This window comes from Barbus barbus (assembly GCF_936440315.1).
Source record: "Barbus barbus genome assembly, chromosome: 6".
Taxonomy (NCBI): domain Eukaryota; kingdom Metazoa; phylum Chordata; class Actinopteri; order Cypriniformes; family Cyprinidae; genus Barbus; species Barbus barbus.
In genome coordinates this window covers 28,407,590-28,435,587 of record NC_136734.1, presented here as the reverse complement: position 1 = coordinate 28,435,587, position 27,998 = coordinate 28,407,590, and the positions used below count along the sequence as shown (strand labels likewise).

The window sequence follows — 27,998 nt, the reverse complement described above, 5'->3', positions numbered from 1 at the left end:
GGACCATGGCGGTCACTCTTCTTCAGGATTTGCCATTGGGCGTGTAATTACACAGACTCTTATTAGCCAAATGTTTAAAGTATAAGCCACCCCCTGTAAAAAGTGTATATTTATACTTAATGGTGTGATTGCATATGTCTGTGTGTGTGTGGATATGTGAATGTGCTAAGCAGGTGAATTCCAGAGTGTAGTCGTCAGCCCTCTTGACCTCATGAATAGTACATCAGTGGACTGCAGAAGAGTAGATGAAATATTTACTACTGTACCACCTCCACCTCCATTCTTGCAAGTGTTTGTTCTATAATGAACCACTGCGTAAATGGCTGGCCTTTGCACATTAACCCATGCATGTTTAGCAAATTATTCATACATGCCTTGGATTTACAAATTGCCCATAATGTCAACCTTTGAAAAGTTAATAAAATAATAATATTTAATATATTTTGGTATTTTATTTGTCACGTAGCACATAGATATTGCATGCAATTATAGAACAGGATTCATTACTTCTGTACTTCACTTATATTTTAAAACACAACAACACATAGGCGTACTGAGCTATCCAACTTATTTTTCAGCACGGAAGCAAGCTGTTTTCTATAAATGTGCAAGACTTCCGATTCATTAGCTGCTATGGGAAAATAATGAGAAGAATATCAAATTGCAGTAAACAGTAAAACTGATTGAGCTACAAACCAATGTGTTTATGATTAAGACAATACATTAAAATAATAAAGAAAAAAAAACAGTTCGTAGTTTCAAGCAGTCTAACTGTTTTGTACAGCTAAAAATAACTGGAAGTGACACCGGAAGCCAGACACATTCAATTTACAAATGGCTGCTTCCATTCTTGCACAAAAAATAAGGTGGCTACATAGAAGAATGCTGTACATAAGAAATTACACATTGTTCACTTATTTTGCACCAGTCATTGGTTTACTTGCACACTGACAACATGTATTTAAGAAATAGCAGATTAGAACATGATCAATGTTATTTATAACATTTTCAGAATGTCTTCTTTGACAGTTCATCCCAAAAAAGTTGTGGGGCCAAAAAGAATTTGATTAAAAAAATTGGAATTAGATTCACTAAAGGGTTAATGCAGTATTTGTGCATAAAATATGCTGTATTAAGAACTGTATTTATCCAAATAAGGTATCATCTATGCACAGTGATTGTGTAGTGTAGGATTTAGATTATTTAAATTAATCTGGAAGTAATTACCAATGTATTTTTTATTTTTTATTTTAAAGAAAAGTTAGTAGGCCTATGTTTGTAACTGAACTGAGCACTGGAAGTGTCTAAATAAATAAACAACACTTTAACTCTTGTATAACATTTTACATTGTAGATTCAGTGGTAAATTGTATTGATGTTGGTCATATTAATTTGAGCAAATAATCTGTAACATTAGTATCGTGTAGAGCGGAAGTGTTTGGTGACGCAGTTCTGCCACCTTGAGGTCCTAATAATGATATTGCAGCTACAATTTGGGTGAGACGTATTCACTGTGCGCACAGTACAGACTCAGAAGACGGTGTGCTTTTAGCACGGAAGACAGAGGGCCTTTGAATATATTGAAATGCCGTGTTTATGATGTTTTGAGCAGTGACGGAGCTGAAGACTGACACATTAATTAAATGTGAGCTGACGCTAACCAGGCGACCGCTTCTGCATCGATACCCGTGTTTCCGTACTAATACTAGCTATTTCTCTCTATTTCAGGGCGACTCGTGCTGAAATCTCCTAACATGAAGCATCGCATGGTAAAAAATTCATTTTCTCAGTACCGTGTAATCAGATACATTCAGACGGATGAGCGCATTTATACCGGTGTGAGGTGATCAGCTGATCACTGTTTGACAGTATGACTGACATATAAATAGACCGAGTTTTTATGTATATAAGCTTTTTTTCACACAAATTTTAATTGCGTCATTCCAGAAAGGTTACAGTTTACATACTGGTGTTTTGAGCTTAATCTGGGATTATCATTCCGTTTAATGAAATGTGACCCTGGACCACAACCTATTCTATAATGTGATATTGAGATTTATACATCACATGAAAGTTGAATAAATAAGCTTTCCATTGATATATGGTTTGTTATGATAGGACAATATTTGGCCGAGATACAACTATTTGAAAATCTGGAATCTGAGGGTGAAAAAAAATCAAAATATTGAGAAAATTAAATTCTTAGCATTGCATATTACAAATCAAAAATTACGTTTTGATATATTTACAGTAGGAAAACTACAAAATATCCTCATGGAACATGATCTTTACTTAATATCCTAATGATTTTTGGCATAAAATATCAATCATTTTTACCCATACAAATTATTGTTGGCTATTGCTACAAATATACCTGTGATACCTATGACTGGTTTTGTGGTCCAGGGTCACAAATGAAAAGGAATGACTTTGCTCTGTAATGTTGTCTTTGATTATAAAGGTAGATTGAATTGGTCACAGAATGGAGCTTCCTGCAGTAAACCACAGCTATACACATCCACCACCGCAGCCATGGGCTGGACAGAGTCCTAGGACCCCAAGCATGCCTCCACCCAGCTGTCCACCTCCTTCATATCACTATCCAAACCTGAACCCAGATCAGCAGAGTGTGAGCCCTATGACCCACACGACAGGAACCGCAGCAGGTCATCGGCCTCAGTCACTGTACTGGGACCCTTCACAGCAAAGCTACCAGGGTAAGCATCATCATCAAGAACATCACAATCTATGGGGAGTTTCGCTGTCTGATGGAAGAAAATGCTAACATTTTTGATCCTGTCTTGTCACAGGTGTGTTAAAGCCTGTTCCTGAGATCACAAATATGACGAATCAAGGATTGCCACAGAGAAGCTACTCATTACCAGTGAGGGCATGACAATGTAGGGGAGATCGGGGGATATTGTACCATTTTTTTTTTTTTTTTTTATAGTTTCAGGGTACATTTTCTTTTTTTAATTCAAATCTGATAGTCATTATACTTTATCTTATACAATTTTATGTATATATATATATATATATATATATATATATATATATATATATATATATATATATTATGTTTTATATACAGTATATTATATTATTCTTGCATGTTTTTCACCTTTATCTGGTATTAAATCATTTAGCTGTCCCAGATTAATATGCATTGAAACCAAAATCCTCACTGTAACTCTGCATTGTAATTTAAAAACAAAATAAAAACGATTACATTTTGTTTAAGTAAAATACAATAAAATATATTTTAAAATACAAGTGAAAAATATAAAATAAAATATTGTATTGATTCTACCAGTGACAGTGTAAGCATCTGTCATTCTGGTTAACTTTTATCACTAATTTAGTGATTAAATAAATAAAAAATAGTCATTAAACAAAACAATTAAAGACATCACATCATAAGAAAAGCTCAGCAAATTCAAAAATATCTCAATTAAAAAGTTGTAACAATCACACTTCTTTTTCCCAGACAGAGTGAACGCTAATGAGTAAGTGCTCATTAAGTGTCATCAGTATGACTTGGATGTGATAGAAATTTAGCGTTAAATTTGCAGTCTGTTTTAATTGTCTCAGTCTTGTGTATTATACAAGCATATGACCCATATGATCTGCATTGAATTTACTGAAGGATCACTTTCTTTTCCTCTCTGTTGTCAGACGAGTCCAGTGTCAAATTCTAAGATAGAGTCTCGGTACGGCCTGGATCCTCAGCTTCTACCCAGTGTGGTAAATGAACTGGCCCTCTTATTCTGTAATGCAGCTCAGGTTTGATTGCACTGTTGTGTATGGCTGTGCTGTTTTGTCTCAATGTCTAAATGTCTCTTAAATGCTTAGGTCCAGGTGATTAAAGAGGACAGGATCCAGTGGGAGGGGAAAGTGTTTGTTTCAGAACACAAATCTTCAGTTCCCCCTCTCTCTTCAACACAATGCACCCTGGAGGACAGAGGTACCATCACTGTTGACCAGTTTAGCCATATTATCTTTTGACTTTGTTCCCAAATTCACATGAAAAATAAATGTGATGCATCTGTTTTTCTTATCACAACAGCTTTTGTTGTGCTTTTGTTGAAATTATTTGGACTTTAACTGACTTTCAGACAATGATGGAGCCAGATACACAAAGGTAATGAAATATTGACAGGTGTTGTTCTTATAATGAGACATCATGATAATCTCAAACACAGCTGCTGTTTTTCAGTCTCATAAATACAGCAGGACATTAACGGTGGAATCCTGCTGACACTAGGACAAACACACAGTATGCTGTGAAATATGCTTGTTTATCATCTGCTGGATGATGTAAAATGTAAAACAACAGATCTTCTGCATTTTTGTATCCCATAAATAGTCAGATCGAACCCAGTGCATTATGGGTGTTGAGGTTTCCCTATACCTTTTAGAAATAAAGCATTTTTTTTTTTTCATTTTCCCTTGTCACATAGCAATTTATACAAGAAATTAGTCTTTCTACTGTATGCTTTCTGCAGCCACGTTTTATTAAAAGCCAATCTTGTCAGCAGTGAATTACATCTTAAAATTTAAAACATTTAGTGCAGTTTAGCCCTTTTTTCTAATTCTACTTTCTTTTTTTCTCAAAAAAGAAAAAAGTTACTTTTTAATCACAAGTCTATAGAGAGGGTTGCTTTCTGGTCCGAGATGTTGTAGTTAGTTCAAGTTCAAGTTCAAGTTGAGCTTTATTGTCATTCTGCTGCATGTGTGGACATATAGTGGAACGAAATGTCGTGTCTCGCAGGACCACGGTGCTACATACTAGTTAAACATAAAATAAACATACAACAATGCAAGTATAAGAGGAAAAAACAAAAAAAACAGAGCATCTGACTATACATATACTATAAATACTATAACTACTATACCTAGTTGCCTAGACATACACAAACTGAGACTGTACAAGAACTTTACGTATATACTGTACATGAAATTGTGCAAAAAGATAGAAATAAAAATAAAAATTGTATATGTATTCCGTACATTAAATTGTTGTGCAGATTAAAGAGAGAATCTAGTTGCAGAATCTAGCAAAACCTTCAGATGTTATAAGTGAAAACAAGATTATAATATTGTGCGACACAATGTATAATCACTTTTTTGTTTTTCGCTGTGCTTCACAGGTAATGCCACACCTCGTTTTATCCGCTGCACGTCCTACAGCTTCCCTGTGGAGGCTCAGTCAGCTCAGAAGAGTCATCTCCCGCTGGGTGCAATCGTGTGTCCGCTGACCAGGCCAGAAAAAGGAGAAGTATGTATGGGTAAAAAAAAACAAAAACAGACAAAATGTATTTGGGGGAGTTCATAATGAATAAGATGTCACTTTTATTTGTCTTATTTGAGTGGGGTTTGTGTGAGTCATGTTGTCATCTTGAGAAATCTCAGTCACCTTCACCAACACGGGGAAGTCGTGGCCAAATGGTTAGAGATTCGGACTCGTAATCCAAAGGTTGCGGGTTCGAGTCTCGGGCCGGCAGGGATTGTATGTGGGGGGGAGTGAATGTCCAGCGCTCTCTCCACCCTCAATACCACGACTGAGGTACCCTTGAGCAAGGCACCGAACCCCCAACTGCTCCCCGGGCGCCGCAGCATAAATGGCTGCCCACTGCTCCGGGTGTGTGTTCACGGTGTGTATTTGCACTCTGGGTTAAATGCAAATGCGGAATTCCGAGTATGGGTCACCATACTTGGCAGTATATATATGTCACTTCACATACTTCTCAGTGTTTTACTGTGGCCTGCTCTTATAAACATGCTATGTGAATGTTTTCCAAAGCGTGATGTGCCAGTTTGTGAGGCGGGAGATTGTGTTAAGGGCTGTGCACACTGCGGGGCCTTCATGAGCCCTGCTATGAGCTGGCAGGACTGCGGGCAAAAATTCTACTGCCCTTTCTGTGACAAACTCAATGAAGGTAAGTCTTGCTTAGCCTACAGCCTATTCTCAATTTTTGGTTAAAGCTGTGCACATATGTCCTTCCGTCTTTGCTCAAGCACATCTTTTTCTCATAGTGCCATGGCAGTCCTATCAGCCCACTAATCAAGGTCGCCGTGTCGACTGCGAAAAAAAACCTGAGCTCAGTCTTGGCTCATATGAGATCCTGGAAAAACAGACGGTCAGGAATGGCATGGATTTGTTTTGAACTTAATTTTTTTCTTGTTTTATACTATAAGTAACTCTATTATATTGCATTACACATTAGTATTGAATTAAAATCTAATTTAGGGTTCAAAGCATTTTTTTTTAAATATACCCTTCCGTTTAAAAGTTTGAGATCAGCAAGGTTTTATTTATTTATTGACTTATTTATTTGGCAAACACACATTCAATTGAAAAGTGATAGTAAAACGTTTAGAATAATATTACAAAATATTTATATTTCACATAAATACTGTTGTTTTGAACTTTGTATTCATTAATCCAGAAAAGAAAGTATGAAGGTTTCCACAAAAATATTAAGTAGCACAACCATTTTCAACACTGATAATAATAATAATTGTTTCTTGAAGAATGATTTCTAAAGGATCATGTGACACTGACAACTGGAGTAATGATGCTGAAAATTCAGCTTTGCATCACAGGAATAATTTCATTTTAACATCTATTAAAAGAGAAAGCAGTTATTTTAAACTGTAATAATGTCTTTCAATATTACTGTTTTACTGTAATTCTTAATGAAATAAGTGCAGGCTGTGTGAGCATAGGAGACATTTAAAAATATTTTTTAAATAGTGCTGTCAAACAATTAATCGTGATTAATCGCATCCAAAATAAACATTTTTGTTTACATAATATATGTATGTGTATACAGTCAGGTCCATAAATATTGGGACATCGACACAATTCTAACATTTTTGGCTCTATACACCACCACAATGGATTTCAAATGAAACGAACAAGATGTGCTTTAACTGCAGACTGTCAGCTTTAATTTGAGGGTATTTACATCCAAATCAGGTGAACGGTGTAGGAATTACAACAGTTTTCATATGTGCCTCCCACTTGTTAAGGGACCAAAAGTAATGGGACAGAATAATAATCATAAATCAAACTTTCACTTTTTAATAGTTGGTTGCAAATCCTTTGCAGTAAATTACAGCCTGAAGTCTGGAACGCATAGACATCACCAGACGCTGGGTTTCATCCCTGGTGAAGCTCTGCCAGGCCTCTATTGCAACCGTCTTCAGTTCCTGCTTGTTCTTGGGGCATTTTCCCTTCAGTTTTGTCTTCAGCAAGTGAAATGCATGCTCAATCGGATTCAGGTCAGGTGATTGACTTGGCCATTGCATAACAGTCCACTTCTTTCCCTTCAAAAACTCTTTGGTTGCTTTTGCAGTATGCTTTGGATCATTGTCCATCTGCACTGTGAATGCTTCAGAACCAGTGAGTTCTGAAGCATTTGGCTGAATATGAGCAGATAATATTGCCCGAAACACTTCAGAATTCATCCTGCTGCTTTTGTCAGCAGTCACATCATCAATAAATACAAGAGAACCAGTTCCACTGGCAGCCATACATGCCCACGCCATGACACTACCACCACCATGCTTCACTGATGAGGTGGTATGCTTAGGATCATGAGCAATTCCTTTCCTTCTCCATACTCTTCTCTTCCCATCACTCTGGTACAAGTTGATCTTGGTCTCATCTGTCCATAGGATGTTGTTCCAGAACTGTGAAGGCTTTTTTAGATGTCGTTTGGCAAACTCTAATCTGGCCTTCCTGTTTTTGAGGCTCACCAGTGGTTTACATCTTGTGGTGAACCCTCTGTATTCACTCTGGTGAAGTCTTCTCTTGATTGTTGACTTTGACACACATACACCTACCTCCTGGAGAGTGTTCTTGATCTGGCCAACTGTTGTGAAGGGTGTTTTCTTCACCAGGGAAAGAATTCTTCGGTCATCCACCACAGTTGTTTTCCGTGGTCTTCCGGGTCTTTTGGTGCTGCTGAGCTCACCGGTGCATTCCTTCTTTTTAAGAATGTTCCAAACAGTTGTTTTGGCTGCGCCTAATGTTTTTGCTATCTCTCTGATGGGTTTGTTTTGTTTTTTCAGCCTAATGATGGCTTGCTTCACTGATAGTGACAGCTCTTTGGATCTCATCTTGACAGTTGACAGCAACAGATTCCAAATGCAAATAGCACACTTGAAATGAACTCTGGACCTTTTATCTGCTCATTGTAATTGGGATAATGAGGGAATAACACACACCTGGCCATGGAACAGCTGAGAAGCCAATTGTCCCATTACTTTTGGTCCCTTAACAAGTGGGAGGCACATATGCAAACTGTTGTAATTCCTACACCGTTCACCTGATTTGGATGTAAATACCCTCAAATTAAAGCTGACAGTCTGCAGTTAAAGCACATCTTGTGCTTTAACTGCTTTATTTCTTAAAGTTTGTTTCATTTGAAATCCATTGTGGTGGTGTATAGAGCCAAAAATGTTAGAATTGTGTCGATGTCCCAATATTTATGGACCTGACTGTATAACAAATATACACAGTACACATGCATATATTATGTAAACAACATTTTTTTTTTTGGTTGCGATTTAATCATGATTAATCGCTTGACAGCAATATTATTAAAATATCTTGCCGACTCCAAACTTTTGAATAGTAATGTACATACAGTAGTCAGCTTTTATATTGATGCCAGTTTTATTTAAATACTTGAATAGTCCTGACTTCCGCTATGCTCTACTTAACAGGGTAAAGCTGCTGTGTTGCTGCTGGCGATAGATGTATCTGCCAGTGCGATGGGAACGGGGCAGCTTGACCACATTTGTAGGCAGATTTGTTCTCAATTGCAAGCTTCAAGTGGGTAAGGGATGTTATCTCACAATCATTTCCATTCCTAATGTCTGAAATCAATTCTGGAATCAGATGGTTTGTGAATGTTGTTTCTTTGTTTTAGGACTGAAGAAACTGACCGATCAGATCTTCGAGTGGGTTTGATGACCTATGACAGCCGGATTCATCTTTATAACCTGAGTCCAGCTCTGTCCCGTCCTCACATGATGGTCATCACTGACTGTGAGGAGCTGGAACTTCCTGTGGTGGAGGGCCTTCTGGTGCCACTGAAAGACTGCAGACACATTCTTGAGAGGTTTTGAAATTGCATTTGTTCTACTAATATAATTATCATTAAAACAAGAGGCAAAATAGTCAATAATATAGTTAACAGTAATGTTAACAATATAGTTAACTATTCCTTTCTTCTTGGGCAGAGTTCTACAGGAAATTTCACTTTTCAACCCTGAGTCGGATAGATCCGGCTCACAAGAGCTTTCTGTTTCTGCAGGGCTGAAGATTCTTCAGGCAAGAGCCTTAATGAGTCTTAAACATGCACATGCCCTTGCTAAAAAATTCAGTGTTCGTGCTGCAAATGTTGATTTATAAGTCTCTTGCGTCTCATTTCAAAAGGATGCAGCGTCTCCAGGCAAATTATTGATCTTTCATTCCTCACCTGTTTCTGAAGGCTCAAATCAGCAAAGCTCCTCTGGTTTCTTCAGGTCTAGCAAAGTGAAGGTGAATTAAAGAACATGCAATTTTTCCACAATATTGTCCATAAACCAAAAAGTGTTTTAGTTATCTGCTTCCTCTTGATTTCATATTAGTCCATCTTCCAAGGACCAGATTCTTCGATCTCATTGGCTAAAGAATGTGTCAGTCAAGGTTGCAGCGTGCACATTTTTGTGTTCTCCCATCAAGAAGTAGGCGGGTCTTGGCCAGGGCACATCCCCTTTCTCACAGGGGGTGGGGTCATCTGCTATAACAGTCTACAGGTAATAAATGCCATCTGCACTCAGTCGACATCAGTTATACCCTCATGTCCTATTATGTCAGATGAAGAAAACCTTAGAGCCCAATTACTTTAAAACTGCTGTACAAATTTGAAAATTCAAAACAGCCCTATGGCTGCCTTGAGATTTAGCCTGGAATATCATAATGCGTGGTACTTGTTAAAAATCTCTGCTGCTAATACAAGGCTTTTGTAGACATCCTATTAACTGCAAGTTTAACAAAGTTTGCCTTCCCGCTCTATCGTCATAGTCCCCCTGAGCAAGCCACTTACCTGCTCCAAGAGGACCGTCCCTGCAATTAGAGCACTGTAATAATGAATGATAAATGTCTGTTAAATGATAACATGACCGTGATAAACTATATGAATGGTAACCAGATAACAAAGATTCAGATTTACTGGAAATGAGTAGAATCAAGCTCTTTGCTACAAATAGCATGGTGGCATTCTTTTATTGTATTTTTTATAATGTACTGCATATAGTGTGTTGTATATTTAGGGCCCTAAATGCAGATGGAATTGCAGAATCCAGTCATAAAAATGGAATTTACTGTGTAACACGGAATGTCACAGAATTTGCCAAATTTTGGATGAAAAAATTAAAAATAAGTCAGTACACTTCAATCAAAACGCAATATAGACTAAGGTCTGTGAATATAAAGCCGCAAAAGGCTATTTAAATATGAATCCTGCTTGCTCTGCGACCCTCTGCGAAGTATGTTTTTCCTCTGCCGCCTCGAAATGAGTACGTGAACACACAAACATAATTTCTAGAACTGCTCTGAGAGTCACTTGATGAGCATTTTATCTTTTATTATTTTAATTGTTTTTGAGAAAAGGCTATTGTCGTCTTATACTAACAGAAACTAAAGGTCTTCACAGCAACCCATCAAAATAAAAGTTCAGTTTAACTTGAAGAAACTGTAACAGAAATATATTACTTAATGTAATGATAGTGCTACTACTACTAATAAAATTATTATTAAAACATTATTTTTTAAGGAATATTTACCAGGAAAATTTACCAGAATTTAAATGCACAACACAGTATTTCTGGAAAATAAATAAATAAAATAATATTTTTTAAATACAATTCATTAATTAGAGATACTTAGGATTATTAAAATTGAATGGAAATGGAATCCAGAACCTTTATGGAAAACAGAATTTGGTCAAAATAAAACTGAATTTGAAACAAAAAAAAGTATTTCATACATTAAACATTTAATAAATTACTGTTAAATTATGTGTTTCGTGATTTCACTTAATTACACATGCTTTTTGATTTATACTTTCATAATTACACTTTCATATTTAACTTTTGAATTTGGAAAAAAAATTAATGAATTTCATAGGGCCCAAAGTATTATACTCTCATGTTCATTACAGCTCCTGTTTGACTACTGTCAGATGTCTTGTTTTTTATAATGTAATTGTCACATATTCTCTTATTTCTGTCTTTTATGTTTTTCTTTTTCCTCATAAGCAAAACAAGTCATAATTTTTAGGTTTTTCATTGACTTTCTAGTAACAAACTGTCAATGTCTTAAAGAAAGCGACGTTACTGTATTAGCAACTAGTCATTTAGTTTGGTTCTGTACACTATGTGGATTTATTGTAATCAGAGTGAATTTTTCAGGAGTGACTTTTTCAGAATATGGTTATCTCTTCTATAACTAACTAAACTAGGACACAGATACACACGTTATTCCGTCCTCTTCCTGCTGTGTGAAGACAACCGGGATAAAGCACTCAGAAGAAGAGTGACAACCATATTTAATGTAGTGTGAACAAACTGTGTCACTTCATACTAAATCTTTCCGTGTACTTTTCTTTGCAGTCAGAGATGGAACAGGAACGCTTCCGAGCTGATCTGAGCAGATGTGTGAATATGCAGATGGCCTTCAAAGTTAAGCTCAGAGTTTTTGTCAGTAAAGGTAATCAAAAGGGCGTCTATAAGAATCTAGAAACGCAGATTCTAAGACATAGAGGAACTAAGAAAGTTATTACCAACTAAACGTTAAGACTGTAGTTTAGCTTTGATTTCATTTTTTGAAATGTTATCAAATTAGACACAGAGCATACATATATTAGGCCATAGTCTAAATAAATCAATCTGCCAAGTATGAAATCATTTGAGTACTTGAATGGATAGTCACTTGTTTGTACCTTGAATTCGATGCATGAGTGTCAGATGTTATTTGTAAATAGCTGGTGGGTATATTAACAGCTCAAACGCTGTGTTTCTGCAGAGATGCGCATATCTGGTTGCTATGGCTCCTTCATCGCCGGTCCTGACTCCTGCTGTGTTGCCATGGCAGCGCTTGATTGGCGCACAGCTCTGGCATTTGAGTTCACTCACAACAAGTCTTTGGATGAAACGAGGGGTGTAGCCATACAGGTAGTATTGATGTGATGTCATTGGATTGATATAAAATCATAAATTATCATATTAGTCAGTCTCAAATTTTGATAAAATGACACTTATCTGAGAGTAATGGATATGATAAATAATTTGATGTGTTGTTCATTTAATCTATTGGTTTGATTGTGCTTGTGTAGTTTGTGCTGTCATACAGTAGCTCCTCCGGAGAGAACAGGACACGGATACACACCGTTACTCTGTCCGCTTCCCGTCAACCGCTAGACACCTTTAGAAGCAGCCAGGCCGAGACGCTCCTCACATTCTACTGCAAGAAAAGTATTAAAAAATCTGAATATGAATCAAATATATCAATATGAAATCAAATTAGGCCTCATTTACTTTTTTAATAAAATATATAATATATTCACTACTGTTTAAAAGTTCTGGGTCGTTTTTTTTTAGAGAAATATTACTTTTATTCAGTAAGGATGCACTGAATTGTTTAAAAGTGACAGTAAAGAAATTTATAATGTTTTAAATAACTTCTATTCGAATAAATGCTGTTACTTTCTATTCATCAAAAAAAAAAACTCACCGTTTCTATACAAATATTATGCAGCACAACTATATTCTACACTGATAGTGATAAATAAAAATGTTGAGCACCAAATCAGCATGTCAGAATCATTTCTGAAAAACCATGTGACACTGAGTAATGATGCTGAAAATTCAGGTTTGCCACCATAGGAATAAATTGCATTTTAAAATATGCAAAACATTTTTGAAAATCGTGGTTATATTATAGTTTTTATTGAATTTTTGATCAAATGGATATAGCCTTGGTGAGCAAAAAGAGCCCACTTTCAAAAATATTTCCAACCCCAAACTTTTGAATGTATAATATATATACAGTAATATTTACTAGCAGTGCATAATCAGTTGTTTTGTTGCGCTATTGCACCCAGTCTTCCTTGTTTTACATCAATTTGGCTATTTTAACTTTATAATATTTCCAACTTTATTTTGTCCGTGTGTGTGTGAGTCAGTGTATTCATTAGCACTGGAGAGTCCGCTGCAATCGCTGCGTGAGGAGTTACAGACAGAGGTTACTGAGATGTTGGCTTGCTTCAGGAAACACAGCTGCACTACCTCTGTGTCCCCAGGACAGGTGCGTTCTTCATATAGTTCTCTCTCTTTAATGAGGATCTCTCATAAGTTTCATAGGGTACTGGACCAGCACACGCTTTTGAATATTCAGATACTCTAGAGATTTATCATACAGTTTCAGATGAAGCAGTCATTTAGACAAATATTATACCATGATTTGGTGAAACCAATTAAAAAAATAAGGTCCCATTTTTCAGTCCAATTAATTTTTAATTGCTTAAATAAATAGTCACCTTTTTGTCACATTGCCTTTTTTGTGCAAAAAGCCCTAGACAGTTATTATCCAGTTGTGTAATTAGAGCTTAATCAGATATTTTAGACGCGTGAAGTCTTGAAAAAAGTATTTTTAGGAGATGACAGACACTGTTACTCCAATCTGAATTAATTTTACGATTCGTTAGCCTATTAATGATGCAGGCACAGATAATAATACTAAGAAGCCATTCTAAGTGATTCCTATTTCATTCGGATAATAGAGTCTTGAGTGTCATTCTCATCTTTGTCTCTTTCTCTGTGTGTGTCTTTCTTTCTGTCAGCTGGTGCTGCCTCAGTTTCTGAAAGCCGTACCTGTCTACATTAACAGTCTACGCAAGAGCGAGGTGCTTCTGCCTGGGCTGCGGAGCTCTGTACATCAGCGTCTACAACTGCGTAGCCTCATTGTCTCCATGGACACGCTGAGCACTGCTTCTCTGTTCTACCCACTTATTCTGCCTCTGGTGAGAGACAGACGTCTATTCTGTTCATCCAAATTAGTCACTGAAATGAGACAGTTTCCTTGTCTGTAAGAATTCATAATTCTCAGTTGGTTTGTTATGCAAATGGCAGAATTTAGAGATGCCGCATTCTTCACTACTCTAGCATCTACTGTACTTTCACTCTCTATTTATAGCATTTTATTATGTCAAGATTTCTGGCACCAAAGACAGTCATAATTACGAATGCACAGTATATTAGTATCACATTGAATGTTGGCTGATATTAGAAATGTCTTTTTTTAATTTATCAATATATGATCAATATTGGATATATCAGAAAATATTGAATATTGTCTATTTTTTACTTTTTTTTTCTTTCATTTTTACATTTTCTATTCCCTTTTTTGTCATAATGCTTACCTGAACTTTCATTTAAATTAACTGCATTTAAAATGGTTCATTTTAGTTTTAAAGTTGTATTCCTAATTTATTTAGATATTGGAAATTGTATGAACACTATAAATATTATATATCATCTGCCATTTCTTGGTTACTGTCATAGCAAGAAAATAACCACCAGCTTATTGGCTGGTAATTATATATATATATATATATATATATATATATATATATATATATATAAAAAATTACAATTATAAAAAAAAAAAAAATGAAATCCAAAAAAATGTCTTAAACAGACAAAATTTGAAACCAATAGTGTCGAAACCAATAAAAACGGGCTGCACTGCAGTACTTTTAAAAGTACCTTTTTTGTGTCTTTTTGGACTGGAATGGGAGCTTAAAGTTATGAAAGTTTTTCTGCTTAGTACACCAAACTTAAATAGAGCAAGAAAAATCCGTCACATTTAAGTCCAACACAAACATCCTAAAATATTGATGCTTTCTCTCCTGACTGGATGATGACGCCACTGTCTCTGTGTTTACCCTTCTCACCCCTGCAGTCTGTCTCTGCTGATAATGCCAACATGCCATCATTAGGGGAAGCCGTGCGCTGTACTGTCTCTAGTCTGGATCCAGGGGGTCTGTATCTGATCTACTGCCCACTGGCACTGCTCCTTTGGGTGGGCAGCTGTGTGCCTCCTCACACTCTTCTACAGCTTTTCAACACCAACTCCTTCTCCTACCTCACATCTGGAGAGGTGAGACAGGGACACACTGAGTTGGCGTTTATATTAGCATTTTGCAGACTTTATCCGAAGTGACTGACGAATGAGAACAATTCATAGACGCAGTTCATCTAAGAAAGAATCTAAGGGTTGGATACATATTTTAAATGAAAATTTTCGAAATCTAATCTGCTGTTTTCTACCATAATAGACTACTGGGTAATGGGTAATTGACCATGAACTATATATAGAATGTCATAGATAGTCATAGAATAAATTTACCTTTTAGATGAATCTCTTTTACTCAGATTCCAATTTGTCTGTTATAGGTTATTCAATTATTCAACTAAATTTTCAAAGCACTATTAGGGCAGCCGTGGAATATTGGGGCAGTAACCTGAAGATTGCGGATTCGAGTCTCAGGTCTGGCAGGGATTGTAGGTGGGGGGAGTGAATATACACCTTTAATACCACGACTGAGGTCATACCCTTGAGCAAGGCACCCAATCCCCAACTGCTCCCCAGGTGCCACAGCAGTATGGCTGCCTACTGCTCCGGATGTGTGTTCACTGCTGTGTGTGTGCACTTGGATGGGTTAAATACAGAGCACAAATTCTGAGTATGGGTCACCATACTTGGCCACATGTCACTTCACCTTCTTCACTTCCACTAAATATAATTTGGGATTGACGCTTTTTTTTTTTATATACTTTTTTGAGGATTTATGCCTTTTATTATTAGATATGACAGTGGAGTGCAGACAGGAAAGTATTGGGTGGAGAGAGGGGCCGGCTTGGCAAAGGACCTAGAGACAGGAAATGAACTCGGGTCGCCGTGAGCACAGTTGTGCTATATGTCAGCACACTAGCCTCTAGGCTATCGGCGCCGACTGATCGACACTTTTTAACAAGTCTTTTATGCTCAGGCTGCATTTAGTTGATCAAAAACAGCAATATTGTGAAATATTATTACAATTTAAAATAACTTTTCGATTTTGATGCATTTTAACGTGTAATTTATTTCTATAATGGCAAATCCAGCAGCCATTACTCCGCTAGTGCCATGTGATCCCATGCGATTCAGAAATCATTCGGATATGATTATTTAGTTCTTAAACGTTACTTTTTACAATCAATGTTGAAAGCAGTTGTGCTGCTTAATATTTTTGTGGAAACTTTGATACATTTTTATAGGATTCTTGATGAATAAAAAGTTCAAACAAACAGCATTTCTTTGAAAGAGGCATTTTTTTTGTAATATTAATGTAAATGTACATATACATACAAAAATTGAATGAATGAATGAATGAGGCATTTATATAGCACTTTTATTGTGTATTGCTGTACACCCAAAGCGCTTTATAGTCATATGGGGATCTCTCTTCAACCACCACCAACAATTATTTTAGATGGAATAAACGTGTCACGCTGCAGGAAACACTGGTGATTGCTTTAAGTACCCATTCAAGCACGTTTTCTTCATATTGCGTATTGCACTCATTGTATTTTAGTGCTTTGACTTCACTTTAGCCTCATACATAACATGTGTTTTATGTTTTGTAGATCAAACTTCCAATGCTTGAGAACTCCCTCTCCATCAGCACCAGAGCCCTCATATGCTCTCTGCAGTCCTCAGCAGCTGTTACTCTCCAGGTGAATGACTCACACCCTTCATTTGCACAATGTTTTATTCAGGAACTGACAGGATGTGGACACAGAATTAACTTTTTTTTTTTGCTGACAAAATATCAGCACGGCTAAAAACACAGTTTTGGATTTGACAGTTTTCCTTTCAGAATCAGTTGTGGTAGTAAAACATGTTTAATAGTTAAAAAAAGTCATTTTAATGTGTGTTTTTGTCTTTTTATTTAGCTAAAACTGGTGCGGGAGGGTGACAGCTGTGAGGAGTCTCTGCAGCGCCTCTTGGTGGAGGACAAGAGTCCTAACGGAGGAGCTTCATACGCTGACTTCCTTTTTCACCTTCATGTCAATGCATTGCGTCTTATCGTGTGACAGTCTCTTCTCATAGACAAGGCTGTGGAATATTTGTAAAGTCCTTTGTGATAGTTCAGTCCCAATGTGGTTTACCTTTTGTTTCCTCAATAGCCATTGCTGCTGTTCTTAAATCTATAAGGAAAAAGAATTCTGTCTGGATTTGCCATACATTTACCTCTGAAATATTTACATTTTACAACTTTAGTAAATGCAAATTCGATGTGACCAGCTTGTTTTAGGAGAATAGTCCTTTAATTTTCAAGGGCTCAGAATGACTGAATACTGTTTGAACTCCCATCAAAGACTCAGTGATTTAATGATTCTCTATTTGAAGTGTGTGTGTGTTTGGTTCTAGACACGGGCTTGATTTAACATTTGCTCTTGTGTCATGAATATTGCACTCTGAATTGAATTCATGAATTTACCCAACTGGCAGTGGTGAGTTAGAGTGCATGTTAATATTTTTCAAGCAATAATATATTCATTGAATTTTTGGTCTCATTACACCTCAATATTTAATGTCTTGATAAAACCCCTGATGTTTTTCAAAGGGCCATCAGCATGTGGGCCTAACACTTTACAGTTTTAATCATTTACGTAACATTTATTTTGTACGAAGAAGATACTTTTCTCTCCAAAAATGAATAAATAACTGTAAACGTGTGACTGGCTCTGAATCATTCTTGGCTGAATCTCTTTAGCATTGATCTTCTTTCCAATGTATGTTCTTGTGAATTTCTGCCCCTCCTCGACAGATAACCAAAAGGCAGCGAGAAACACTTCTAATGAGTCAAGTCTAATTAGTGGGGTTAATGATGTTGACATTGAGCTGAATATGAAATATCTGAGTGGGCGTCCATGTTCGTTATCTAATGCTTAAAAACACACACACACAGAGAGAACTAAATGAGCAATGTCAACATGATGGAACTATTACCTAAAAAAATCATTTTTAATGCATCTGACCATTTCAGTGTAAAAATAAAAATAAAAAACAGTTTTCCCATATTTTATTTCACAAGATAACAGGTCAGTGGAAGCCAACAAAAACCATGTCAGTCATCAGTCCCTTGCATGGAAAAAAAAAAAAAAACCTATTACCATTTATCCTTGTGAATGCAAAAGACAACATTATGATCCTGTCATGCATATAAAACGAACAACAACACACTTTATTTGTTTGGAGCCTTGCATATAATGCAACACAAAGTATATAAGGGAGTAACAGAAATACGCACATAAAATGCAATAGAATTCATACAGATAAAACTTAAAAAGTGTATATTGTATAGTTTTCGAAATGCTAAACTCACGATGTTTGTTATGCATGCATTAAATAATATTTTATTTCCGTCTACCATCGATGCTTTATATTTATTTTGGTTTACACGACGCTATCACGATTACGTAAGAGCTCATCGAAATACAAATAGCCCCCCTCGTGGTTTGTCCCTATTTGGAGTTACAATAACAGTAACCCACGCACGCTAGTTCCGCCTGCCGCCGATAGGTGGCGCTCTCGCAGTCTATTTTGAAGGCAGGCGATTGGAGCACAGCGCGGGGGTGAGGACGCCCGCCGTCAGCATACACGCTGCCCTACTCAACCATTAGCCTGTCATTTCAAGACATATCAGGCTTTTTTTTAGCGCAAAATCGAGGTGAATATCCAGGACGCTCTTGCTCGCCGAGTTTAGGACGATTTTTAATTCTTAAAGAAGCGAGTCCGAGACGGGAAGACATGGCCACGACTACATGTACGCGCTTCACGGACGAATATCAGCTGTACGAGGAGCTGGGCAAGTGAGTATCACGAGGTTATGGGTTGTGCATGTGTGGAACTGTCCTGCATGGAGATTGCATGATGAGTGCATGATGATTTTTAGGCAGGGGAAGCGAACTGACAGCGACGCGAGGTGTGGTGGAGCCCCGATAAGCGTGCTGTCACTGAGGGAGGAGATAGACGCGCTCAAGTCCTGCCAAGATCCGTTGACCAGCTCTCAGACCCGCTAATATGATTTCAAAACAACCCTCTTACCGCAAATGCAACAAATATTGATTAGTGTATCGCCCCTTAAACTGCTATTCCATGCTCGGATGTAAAAGTAAACATGCAAGTGCAAAATTCAGTGTGCATTTGGCATTTCCACATAATCAACGACACGGTGCTTCATCTGCACTAAGTTACTTATACTGCATGACCCTGGACCACAAAACCAGTCATAAGTGTCAATTTTTGGAAATTGGGATTTATGCATCATATGAAAGCTGAATAAATAAGTTTTCCATTGATGTATGGTTTGTTAGGATAGGACAATATTTGGTTGAGATACAGTAATGTGAATATGGAATCTGAGGGTGCAAAAAATAAAATATTGAGAAAATCGGCTTTAAAGTTGTCCAAAAGAAGTTCTTAGCAATATTACAAATCAAGAAATAAGTTTTGATCTAGTTACGGTAGGAAATTTACTAAATTTCTTCATGGAACATGAGGTTTACTTAATATCCTAATGATTTTTTGGCATAAAAGAAAAATCGATAATTTTGACCCATACAATTTATTTTTGGCTATTGCTACGGTGCTGAATCGGTGCGAGAGGCTCAAATCGGATGTATGCATTTGGGATGAACCGACAGAATATTTGCAATTTGTGGAGAACTTTATTTCAGTAGCAGGATTATTAACGTAATAAGACGTACTGGAAATATGCTTGCAGCTTGACTGTATGCCAGGTTTGTCACAGGTTCAAAAATTGCATTTGATTCATATGTGTATAAATGTTTTCAGCCAAGAGGTGTAAATGAATTATGAATTAGAATTTTAGGATTGCAAATGCAAATAATATTTAGGCTGCAAGTACCTTGTAAGAGCTGAAACACTTTGATTTTAGGAAGTGGTGAGATATGACTATTTAAATGTTTTTGAGCTCCTAATATTTCACGCTGTCATGGCCTAATGGAATCATTGAATCAAACCAGCAGAAATATGCAGATATTATTGCATGTGACCTCAGACACATTGCACACTGTAGTCCAGAATTGCATGTGACCTGTGTGTTTGTGTCTCTTTTACCCAGTAGCTCCAGTCATTCCAGAAATGCAGGGAGAGGTGGTTGTAGAGGAGCAGCTGGAGTCTTTGTCTCTCTCTCACACACACACACACACACACACGCAGTTCTTATAAATCACCTTAATAGACACTAAGGGCTTTAACTGGCCTGACAAAAACAGGCCCTATTGAAGAGCACTTACGGGTGACTTTTGTTAAATTCTGCCTAGAGACGACCCCTGACATGATTGGCAGTGGCTTTGTTGACTTAGGTATTTTTTGATGCCACTAATGAATTGTCCACACTAAGAACAGGGATGTTTTAAGAAAGTCAAGCACTGTGGCAGCACGGTGTTCATTTACTCGCTAACAGCGCATGATCCAGTGTTTTCAGTGTCTCCGAGCGGCTTGGTTCCCAACAGACTCTGCTCCATCTCTGCAGCTGCTCTAAAAAATGTTGTAATGAGACGCACTTATAATGGCTGTTGTCAACAAAAGAGAAGCTTTAATGGCTCCCTGGAGTTTTCTGCCAAAGATCAAAACTTAATGTTTTCACATTTGAAAATAAACATTAAATATTAGTACTGTTAATAAATGTATTATTCTCAAATACTAGATTTTAACTACACTTTTGAATATAATAGTAATATTTCTTTTTTTAATTATTATTTTATTTACTACTTCTACTATTTTTTTACTAACTTAAAATAATAAGAAACATTTTTTAATTAAAAAAATTATAATATTATTATTGTAGACAATTTTTTTTTATTGATATGGAAATTGCAATCACAGTTATTATCAGAATTTTTTTTAAATTAGATTTATTCCTTACAAATCCTTCAGCCCTACCTACTTAGAAGAGTGTCAGCTTATTTGTGCAATACTGCCTATTTGAATTTTATTACAACTCCTGTATGATAAGCATAAGATGAGTGTAAAAACAGGCAAACCTCCTCTACATCACCGTGTTTGCATTATTGCGTAAATGTAGATTTTGCAAAGATGTTGTTTTCGGCCCGGGCGTCTTTCTTGCCATATGGTTTTCTGACTCTGCATAAGTTGTGAAAACCTATTAAACATGACAAACCTGCTCTACCGTTTTATTCATATAACACAAACCCAGTTGAGTATAATTTATTAATACAGGCCTCCAGAATTAGCTCTTGTTTTAGTGGCATCAGTCTTCACAGCCACTACTGCAAAAGAGTCCCGACAGTGTGATGTAGGGACGTTTGCGATGAATAAATAATCTGCTGTGTTTATCACGGGGGGCCATTATCTTACTCGCTTTGCTTCTGTTGATTTCCTCTTGAAATGTTAAAAACAATCACTAAACACGCTGCCAGGGTTTGAGGCAGTCTGTCTGATGTTTTGAATTTGAATTTGAATTTTAAAACAGAAACTTCACTGTCAACATGAAGTACTGTTACGGCTATGCTGCTATTATGCTGTCAGGACTTTATACTTAAAGTCTCAATTAATTTGTGTTTTTTCCCAGGGGAGCGTTTTCAGTGGTCCGACGATGTGTGAAGTTGAGCACGGGCCAAGAATATGCCGCCAAAATCATCAACACCAAAAAACTCTCCGCGAGAGGTTAGTCAATTCCTGAAGATGTTCTAAAACATTCAAAGTTGGTTTTTTTCCGCAACAGTATAACGGAAGAGTTTTAATTCTAGGAATAATTTTCATTGTTTAGTTTTAATTCTAGGACTGCTGTACACATCTCTACTACATGAGCATTCATGTGTGCGGTTGCCAGATATCAAGAGTTCAAATCCTCAAATCAGAGCTTCTCTGTTAAAGGGGTCATATGATGCTTTTTTAAAGATCATTATTTTGTGTATTTGGTTTAACAGAATATGTTGATATGTTTTATTGTTCAAAAAACACATTATTTTTCAAATACTGTACATTATTGTAAGTCCTCTATGCCCCGCCTTGCTTCAATTTCTACAGTTTAACCATGATACAGCATGATGAAAATGTGACTAAGATTTTATTGACTAAAACTAGACTCAAATGCTCAGACATTGTCAACTAAAACTTGACTCAACAAAAACAGGACAAAGTTGACTAAACATGGTAATAACTATGTAATAAAAATGGCTGACAAAATGAACACTACATGGTACTTTTATGTGTAGTATGGTACTGAAAAATGTATAAAATAGTATTCAAGTCAAAGGATACCATGATACCACTTCCAAAAAACCATGTTAGGGTTCCTTTGTAAATGCTTAGAAATTCAATAACAGAACACTCAAAGTTCCACAACGTGCTCATAACTATATCTGCTTCCATGGTTACTGTCGCCAATGGCAGATTCAAACACCATGGCAATAAGACACCAATGAAATGGCAGAAAGAGATTTTCAGTTTTTACGGCATCCCGCTGTTGAAGAGTGTAAATCTTTTTATGCCCTTCTGTCCTCCCTCTTGAAACTTGAAGCCAGCAGTTGCTTTGCCAAAGTGTCATGCTCATCATGTCCCCTCGGCTGTGTGGTCATTGTGGTGAGAATGTTTAATGTGGAGAACAAGCACTTGACATGTATTTGATTCCACAGGCACTGAAAACCATTTTAAAACAGGCCCAACAGCCCTCTAAATACAGCTTGCGAGGAGAGACGCGTTGCTTTCTGATTGCGTGGTCAGAGGAAATCAAATTAAGGTTGAGAGTGTAGAGTAGTAAGATTGGTCTTTTAGTTGTTAACCTTCTTGATGCAGACAAGACTGGCCGTTATAAAACCTGTCAAGATTATGATTATTTTTTTTTTTTACACTTTGACATGAATTCATATACACTAACATCCGAAAGGGTCAATATGATTATTTTTAATGCTTTTGAAGGCTGCTGTTAATTGATCAAAAATACAGTAAAAACAGTAATGTTACAAATTTGAAATGGCACATATAAAATACAAATAATTCCTGTGATGCAAAGATGAATTTTCAGCAGCCATTACTCCAGTCTTCAGTGTCACATGATCCTTCAGAAATCATTCTAATATGCTGATTTGGTGTTAAAAAAAAAAAAAAAAAAAAAAAAAAAAATATATATATATATATATATATATATATATATATATATATATATATATATATATTTTCAATGTTGACACATTCTTTACAGGTTTCATGAGCTTCACCCTAGCCTTTTTCTTTTATTGTAGCTTTGTGTTAGTGTACCATTTTGTCACGAAAAGCAAGTATATGATGATAAATGTTTACAGTGTTCAAATTGACATTTATTTGACAATCTAGCGTTGCGGTGGGTCGTGTAGATTATGAGTGACTGTCTTTAGGCTGAGAGTTACTATGAGGAGAGAGAAACAATATGATCTGTCAAGGGGTTAGAAGGAGGTTGGGCATAAGAGAGGGAATGCGACCTAGATATACAGAAAGGGAACGAGTGGGAGAGAGAGAAGGAATCATCATGAATGACTGTTTGAGAGAAAGACACAAAGAGAAGTCTGAGAGTGAAGGCACCTTTGGCACTTGGCAGCTGTGTGTGTGTGTGTGTGTGTGTGTGTGTGTGTGTGTGTGTTTGTTTGTGTGTGTGTGTGCGCGCATGTGAAAGAGAGGCAGAGAACAAGCATAATTACATGCCTGGAGCACGGGACTCTCATCTGACCCACATGACCCTGGCAAAACACACAAATAAGTTCATGAGACGTGATTTGTAGTAACCCATTAGCGATGCGTCACAATGTTGGTCTAGTAGGGCCCTATGAAATCTGTATTATTATTTTTTTTTTTTTCTGGACTCTTTTTTTAATGGTTAAATTTATAAATCAAAAAGCATGTGGAATTAATTTAAATCATGAACCTATACAATTTAACACAAATTTGAATATTTATTAAAAGTTGAACAAAAAATTTACATGCTTAGTAGGGGTGTAACGGTTCACAAAATTCATGGTTCGGTTCGATACGATACAGTGGTGTCACGATTCGGTACGTTTTCGATACAGCAAAAAGAAAGAAATGCCAGAGAAATTTCCTTGATTTTTACAATTTTTTTTTATTTATTAAAACTAATTTTTTACTTTGAACAATGATGGCGCTATACACTTGACCCAACTTCTGGGGTGTCTTCTTAGCAGCAGCACATAAAAAAACAAAAAAACAGCCTTGGGTTGAAGTATTAAGTATCAAGTATATCGTCATGTAGCAGATTAATCTTTTCCAATAAGTTTAAATTGATTTTTACCTTTTATGGGCATTTTTTACCTTTTATAAAGCCTTTTTTTTTCTAAAAGTGTGCATCACATTTTCAATCAACTTTACATTTAATCAGTCAATAAGGGCTGTTACCAAGCAAAATGAAGTCAGTATTGACAAAATTCATCTTTGCAATGCAGAGGAAACATAGTAGTTGCATCTGAATGGCATTTAGATGCTTTTACACACGGTTTAATGCAGCTCACAGAGACATGTAATGCTTTAAACTGCAGTTACAAATGCATAAATAATGTTTTGATATTTTAAACATAAAACATGGGCAACTGATGTTTGAAATTAATAATAAAAAAAAAGATACTTTAAATGTGAAATTCAGCAGGTGGCAGCAAGTCACTGTTAATAAGTGAGTCATTGCGATTGAACCGAATCATTTAACGGGTGATTCATTCAGGAACGAAACACCGTCATGTTAATCAGAGACGCAAAACAGTGCTGTGGCTGTGTTTGGATTTATTTTTGTTGTCAAAATTGAGCAAAAACTGCTGTCTAAAACGTAAGTCTATTAATGAACTTCTTGCTTATTGAACTGTTGTAAAAATCATTTGTAATCATGCTGATTTTTGGAGAGAAAAAACCGGCACTCTTCGGTGATATTGCTTAACTATATGAAACTATGTAAATGTATAAATTTTCTGCCCCATATCTTGAATTTTGTGATTATTCTAAATGCATTTTAATAGATTGAATCATGCAGTGAAAGTCTCTATGCGTGCACAGACACTAATCTAACCTTTATAGGATAATATGCTGTAATAGAATTAGTCCAATGAATCGTTCGGTTTGTAATGTTACACCCCTAATGCTTAGCGTCCTGTGAAATGTTTTATTTTTCTCACCTCGTTTTAGCATGTGTTTTGTGTTCGCAATTATTTGAATGCTGTATAATACAGTAATATATTTCTTGAACAATGTCTTAACATCAAACTGAACTTTTATTTTGACGGGTTGCCTTGAATAGTTTTAAATTTCTGTGCATATATGACACTAGTTTTACTGAAATGACACGGTAAAATGCTCAGGAAGTGACTCTCAGAACAGTTTTGGAGATGTTGTTCATGTATTTTATTTATTTATGTCCTCATTTAGAGAGACGGCAGATGCTGAAATCATTGTGAGCGTCACGCGCTTCATTATGTGTAGTGAACGAAACAACGCGTCTGCACCATTCATCAGACAGACATGCAGAACATGCAGGATTCATATTTAAAGGGATACTCCACCCCAAAATGAAAATTTTGACATTAATCACTTACCCCCCCATGTTGTTCCAAACCCGTAAAAGCTTTGTTCGTCCTCAGAACACAATTTAAGATATTTTGGATGAAAACCGGGAGTCTTGTGACTGTCCTATTGACTGCATAGACACTGTCAAGGCCCATAAAAGTATTAAAAACATTGTCAAAATAGTCCATCTGCCATCCGTGGTTCAATCTGAATTTTATGAATCGACGAGAATACTTCTTGTAAGCAAAGAAAATAAAAATAACGCCATTTTGGAAAGCATCCAATGGACGCAAAGTGCGTACGCTATTCTCTGTCATCAATAACGCATGGATACGTATTGTACGTTTATTTATGCTGATTCGAACAGAAACAGCGTATCCATGCGTTACTGATGACAGAGAATAGCGTACGCACTTTGCGTCCATCAGATGCTCTCCAAAATGGTGCTACGCTGACACAGAGAGACAGAGAGTAGACGAATTGTTGAATAAATGTTGTTACTTTTAGTCTTTTTGAGGCTTCATATTTACAGACAGTAGTCCACATCACAATTTGATTTAAGTGTAATGACCTACTTTTCATTAGTTTTTCCAAACTTTGACAAATTTCGTGACATTCTGTGTTATTCAGTAGATTCCCTATTTAAGACTGGATTCCACGATTCCTCCATATTTTCTGTATCCCTGAAATCATAGGGCCCAAGTCTAGTCATCCAACCTTTTGATTAGTCTAGCTTATCTAGTTTTTGCACTAATAATTTTCCGCTATTATGTTTTTAGCACGCTAAGGTTTAGTTGTGCAATCATCTTGGAAATAGTTGGGTCTTTACAATCTTTCCCGTTGAAACATCATCACTGTATCCTATAATTACGAATAGTGATCGACCGATATTGATTTTTTTTTTATTACCGATACCAATTATTTGCATTTCTATGTGCCCGATAACCGATATGCAGAACCGATATTTATTTACTGTTATAAAGTAAATAAATGACTGCGTGAAGTAAGTCCATACTTCACTTTGGTTTTTCCTCCTTTCAGTCATCTTAACAAAAAATGTTTTGAGAATTAGCAGTCTTTCATGCAGGGCTCTAGACTCATTCTTCCCACTGATCTCACTTTTGCGCACGAGCACATAATTTGGTTGCAATTTGTTTTTTGTTTTTGCTACAACATTTGATTAATCAATGCATGCTGATGAACTTTTATCATAGTTTATAGTTATATGGTAACGAAAGTTTTCAACATTCAACTCGTTCTTTTTCATCTGTATTATTTGTGATTTAAATTTTGTGAACAGGAATTCCTTTTTTCGTGCGCTTTTTACTTTCAAATTTGCGATCTTGGTGTCACATTTTACTAGGGATGGGTATCGTTAAGGTTTTAACGGTATTACTACTCTTATCGATACTGCTTATCGATCCGGTACTTTAACGGTATTCTTATCGGTACTTTTTGTTTTACTTTGTTTCTTTGTTCATATTCTTACAGTATCTTATCTTATGTATATAAAACACTAAAAATGCCTGCACTTCATCAATTTGTAAATGCACCAGTGTGCAGGTATTTTTAGTGTTTTATATACATAAGATAAGATACAGTAACAACATGAACAAAGAAACAAAGTAAAACAAACTGACAAATACAATAAAACAAACACACAAACGAAATGAAATAAACAGTGCTTTCATTTTTCCATGAAGGTCTACTAATATTAATGTTCAGGTAAGTAATAGTTACAAAAGTAATCAAATGTAAATGAGCACTGCATAGTTTTAACTGTATGTACTGATAGATTTATGTTTATTAAAGCTATAACGTTGTTCAGATTAAGAGCTGTGGGTGATTTTCTCTTTGCATTTTGTTCTTTGATTAACATTGATGGCTCAAGCTCCAGTCTGACACTTTAAGACAATATACTGACGCGCATCGGATTTTCTCCCAACTGTTCTCGTCCACTTAAAACATAAAAGTGAAGAGTCTCATAACCGGCCATTTTGACACATTGTGTGTGTATTTTTTGGCATATTTTTGTGTTATTTCGACGCGCCCGAAGCTCAAAGTGTACTTTGCTTGTCCGTTTTGGAGCACGCCGCCGCGCAGGCGCACGCGCGCACACACATTTCAGCCTGGGGAAGAGCAGATTGTACTTTCAACGTTTTACTATCAAATATGTCCTGCAATGTAGCAACAGTAAAGACGGCATTTTATAACAATCACTGATTGAGCTGATTCAGATGTTAAGTTTTGGTTCGGAGGAACGAATCCGCGCCGCTATGAAGGGAAGGGAGTTGTGCTAGAAGAA

The 27,998-nt window shown here is 36.4% G+C and overlaps 2 protein-coding genes across 8 annotated transcripts in view; both read left to right on the top strand.

Moving 5' to 3' along the window:
- Nucleotides 1–1,499: 1,499 nt before the first annotated feature.
- On the top strand, nt 1,500–17,841 carry LOC306870942 (protein transport protein Sec24C). Its single transcript, XM_079418546.1, has 22 exons — nt 1,500–1,645; nt 1,729–1,769; nt 2,462–2,717; nt 2,811–2,884; nt 3,676–3,744; nt 3,853–3,964; nt 5,151–5,278; nt 5,804–5,939; nt 6,037–6,140; nt 8,737–8,849; nt 8,943–9,134; nt 9,256–9,346; nt 9,452–9,556; nt 9,646–9,813; nt 11,671–11,767; nt 12,083–12,231; nt 12,393–12,531; nt 13,242–13,363; nt 13,899–14,078; nt 15,020–15,217; nt 16,747–16,836; nt 17,056–17,841. Exons 3-22 carry the CDS (start codon nt 2,483–2,485, stop codon nt 17,194–17,196), a joined length of 2,643 nt encoding a protein of 880 aa, XP_079274672.1. The 5' UTR covers nt 1,500–1,645; nt 1,729–1,769; nt 2,462–2,482; the 3' UTR covers nt 17,197–17,841.
- An 849-nt stretch (nt 17,842–18,690) lies between these two features.
- Nucleotides 18,691–27,998, top strand: part of LOC306870608 (calcium/calmodulin-dependent protein kinase type II subunit gamma-like) — a 77,378-nt gene continuing 68,070 nt past the window's right edge. For 6 of the 7 annotated variants that reach the window (XR_013784282.1, XM_079417985.1, XM_079417984.1 and 3 more), the window contains exons 1-2: nt 18,691–18,978; nt 21,726–21,820. Coding sequence is in view for 6 of the 7 variants with exons in the window: in XM_079417985.1 (XP_079274111.1) it covers nt 18,917–18,978; nt 21,726–21,820 (157 nt within the window). In the remaining variant the exon portion in view is untranslated. The remainder of the gene's footprint in view (nt 18,979–21,725; nt 21,821–27,998) is intronic. The other variant, XM_079417986.1, reaches the window with a different exon arrangement.

Coding starts and splice junctions, on each gene's coding strand:
- LOC306870942 (XM_079418546.1), top strand. CDS start 2,483: ATGGAGCTTCCTGCAGTAAACCACAGCTATACACATCCACCACCGCAG. Junction 9,347..9,451: donor CAGGGCTGAAGATTCTTCAG/GCAAGAGCCTTA, acceptor TCATTTCAAAAG/GATGCAGCGTCTCCAGGCAA. Junction 9,557..9,645: donor TCAGGTCTAGCAAAGTGAAG/GTGAATTAAAGA, acceptor ATTTCATATTAG/TCCATCTTCCAAGGACCAGA.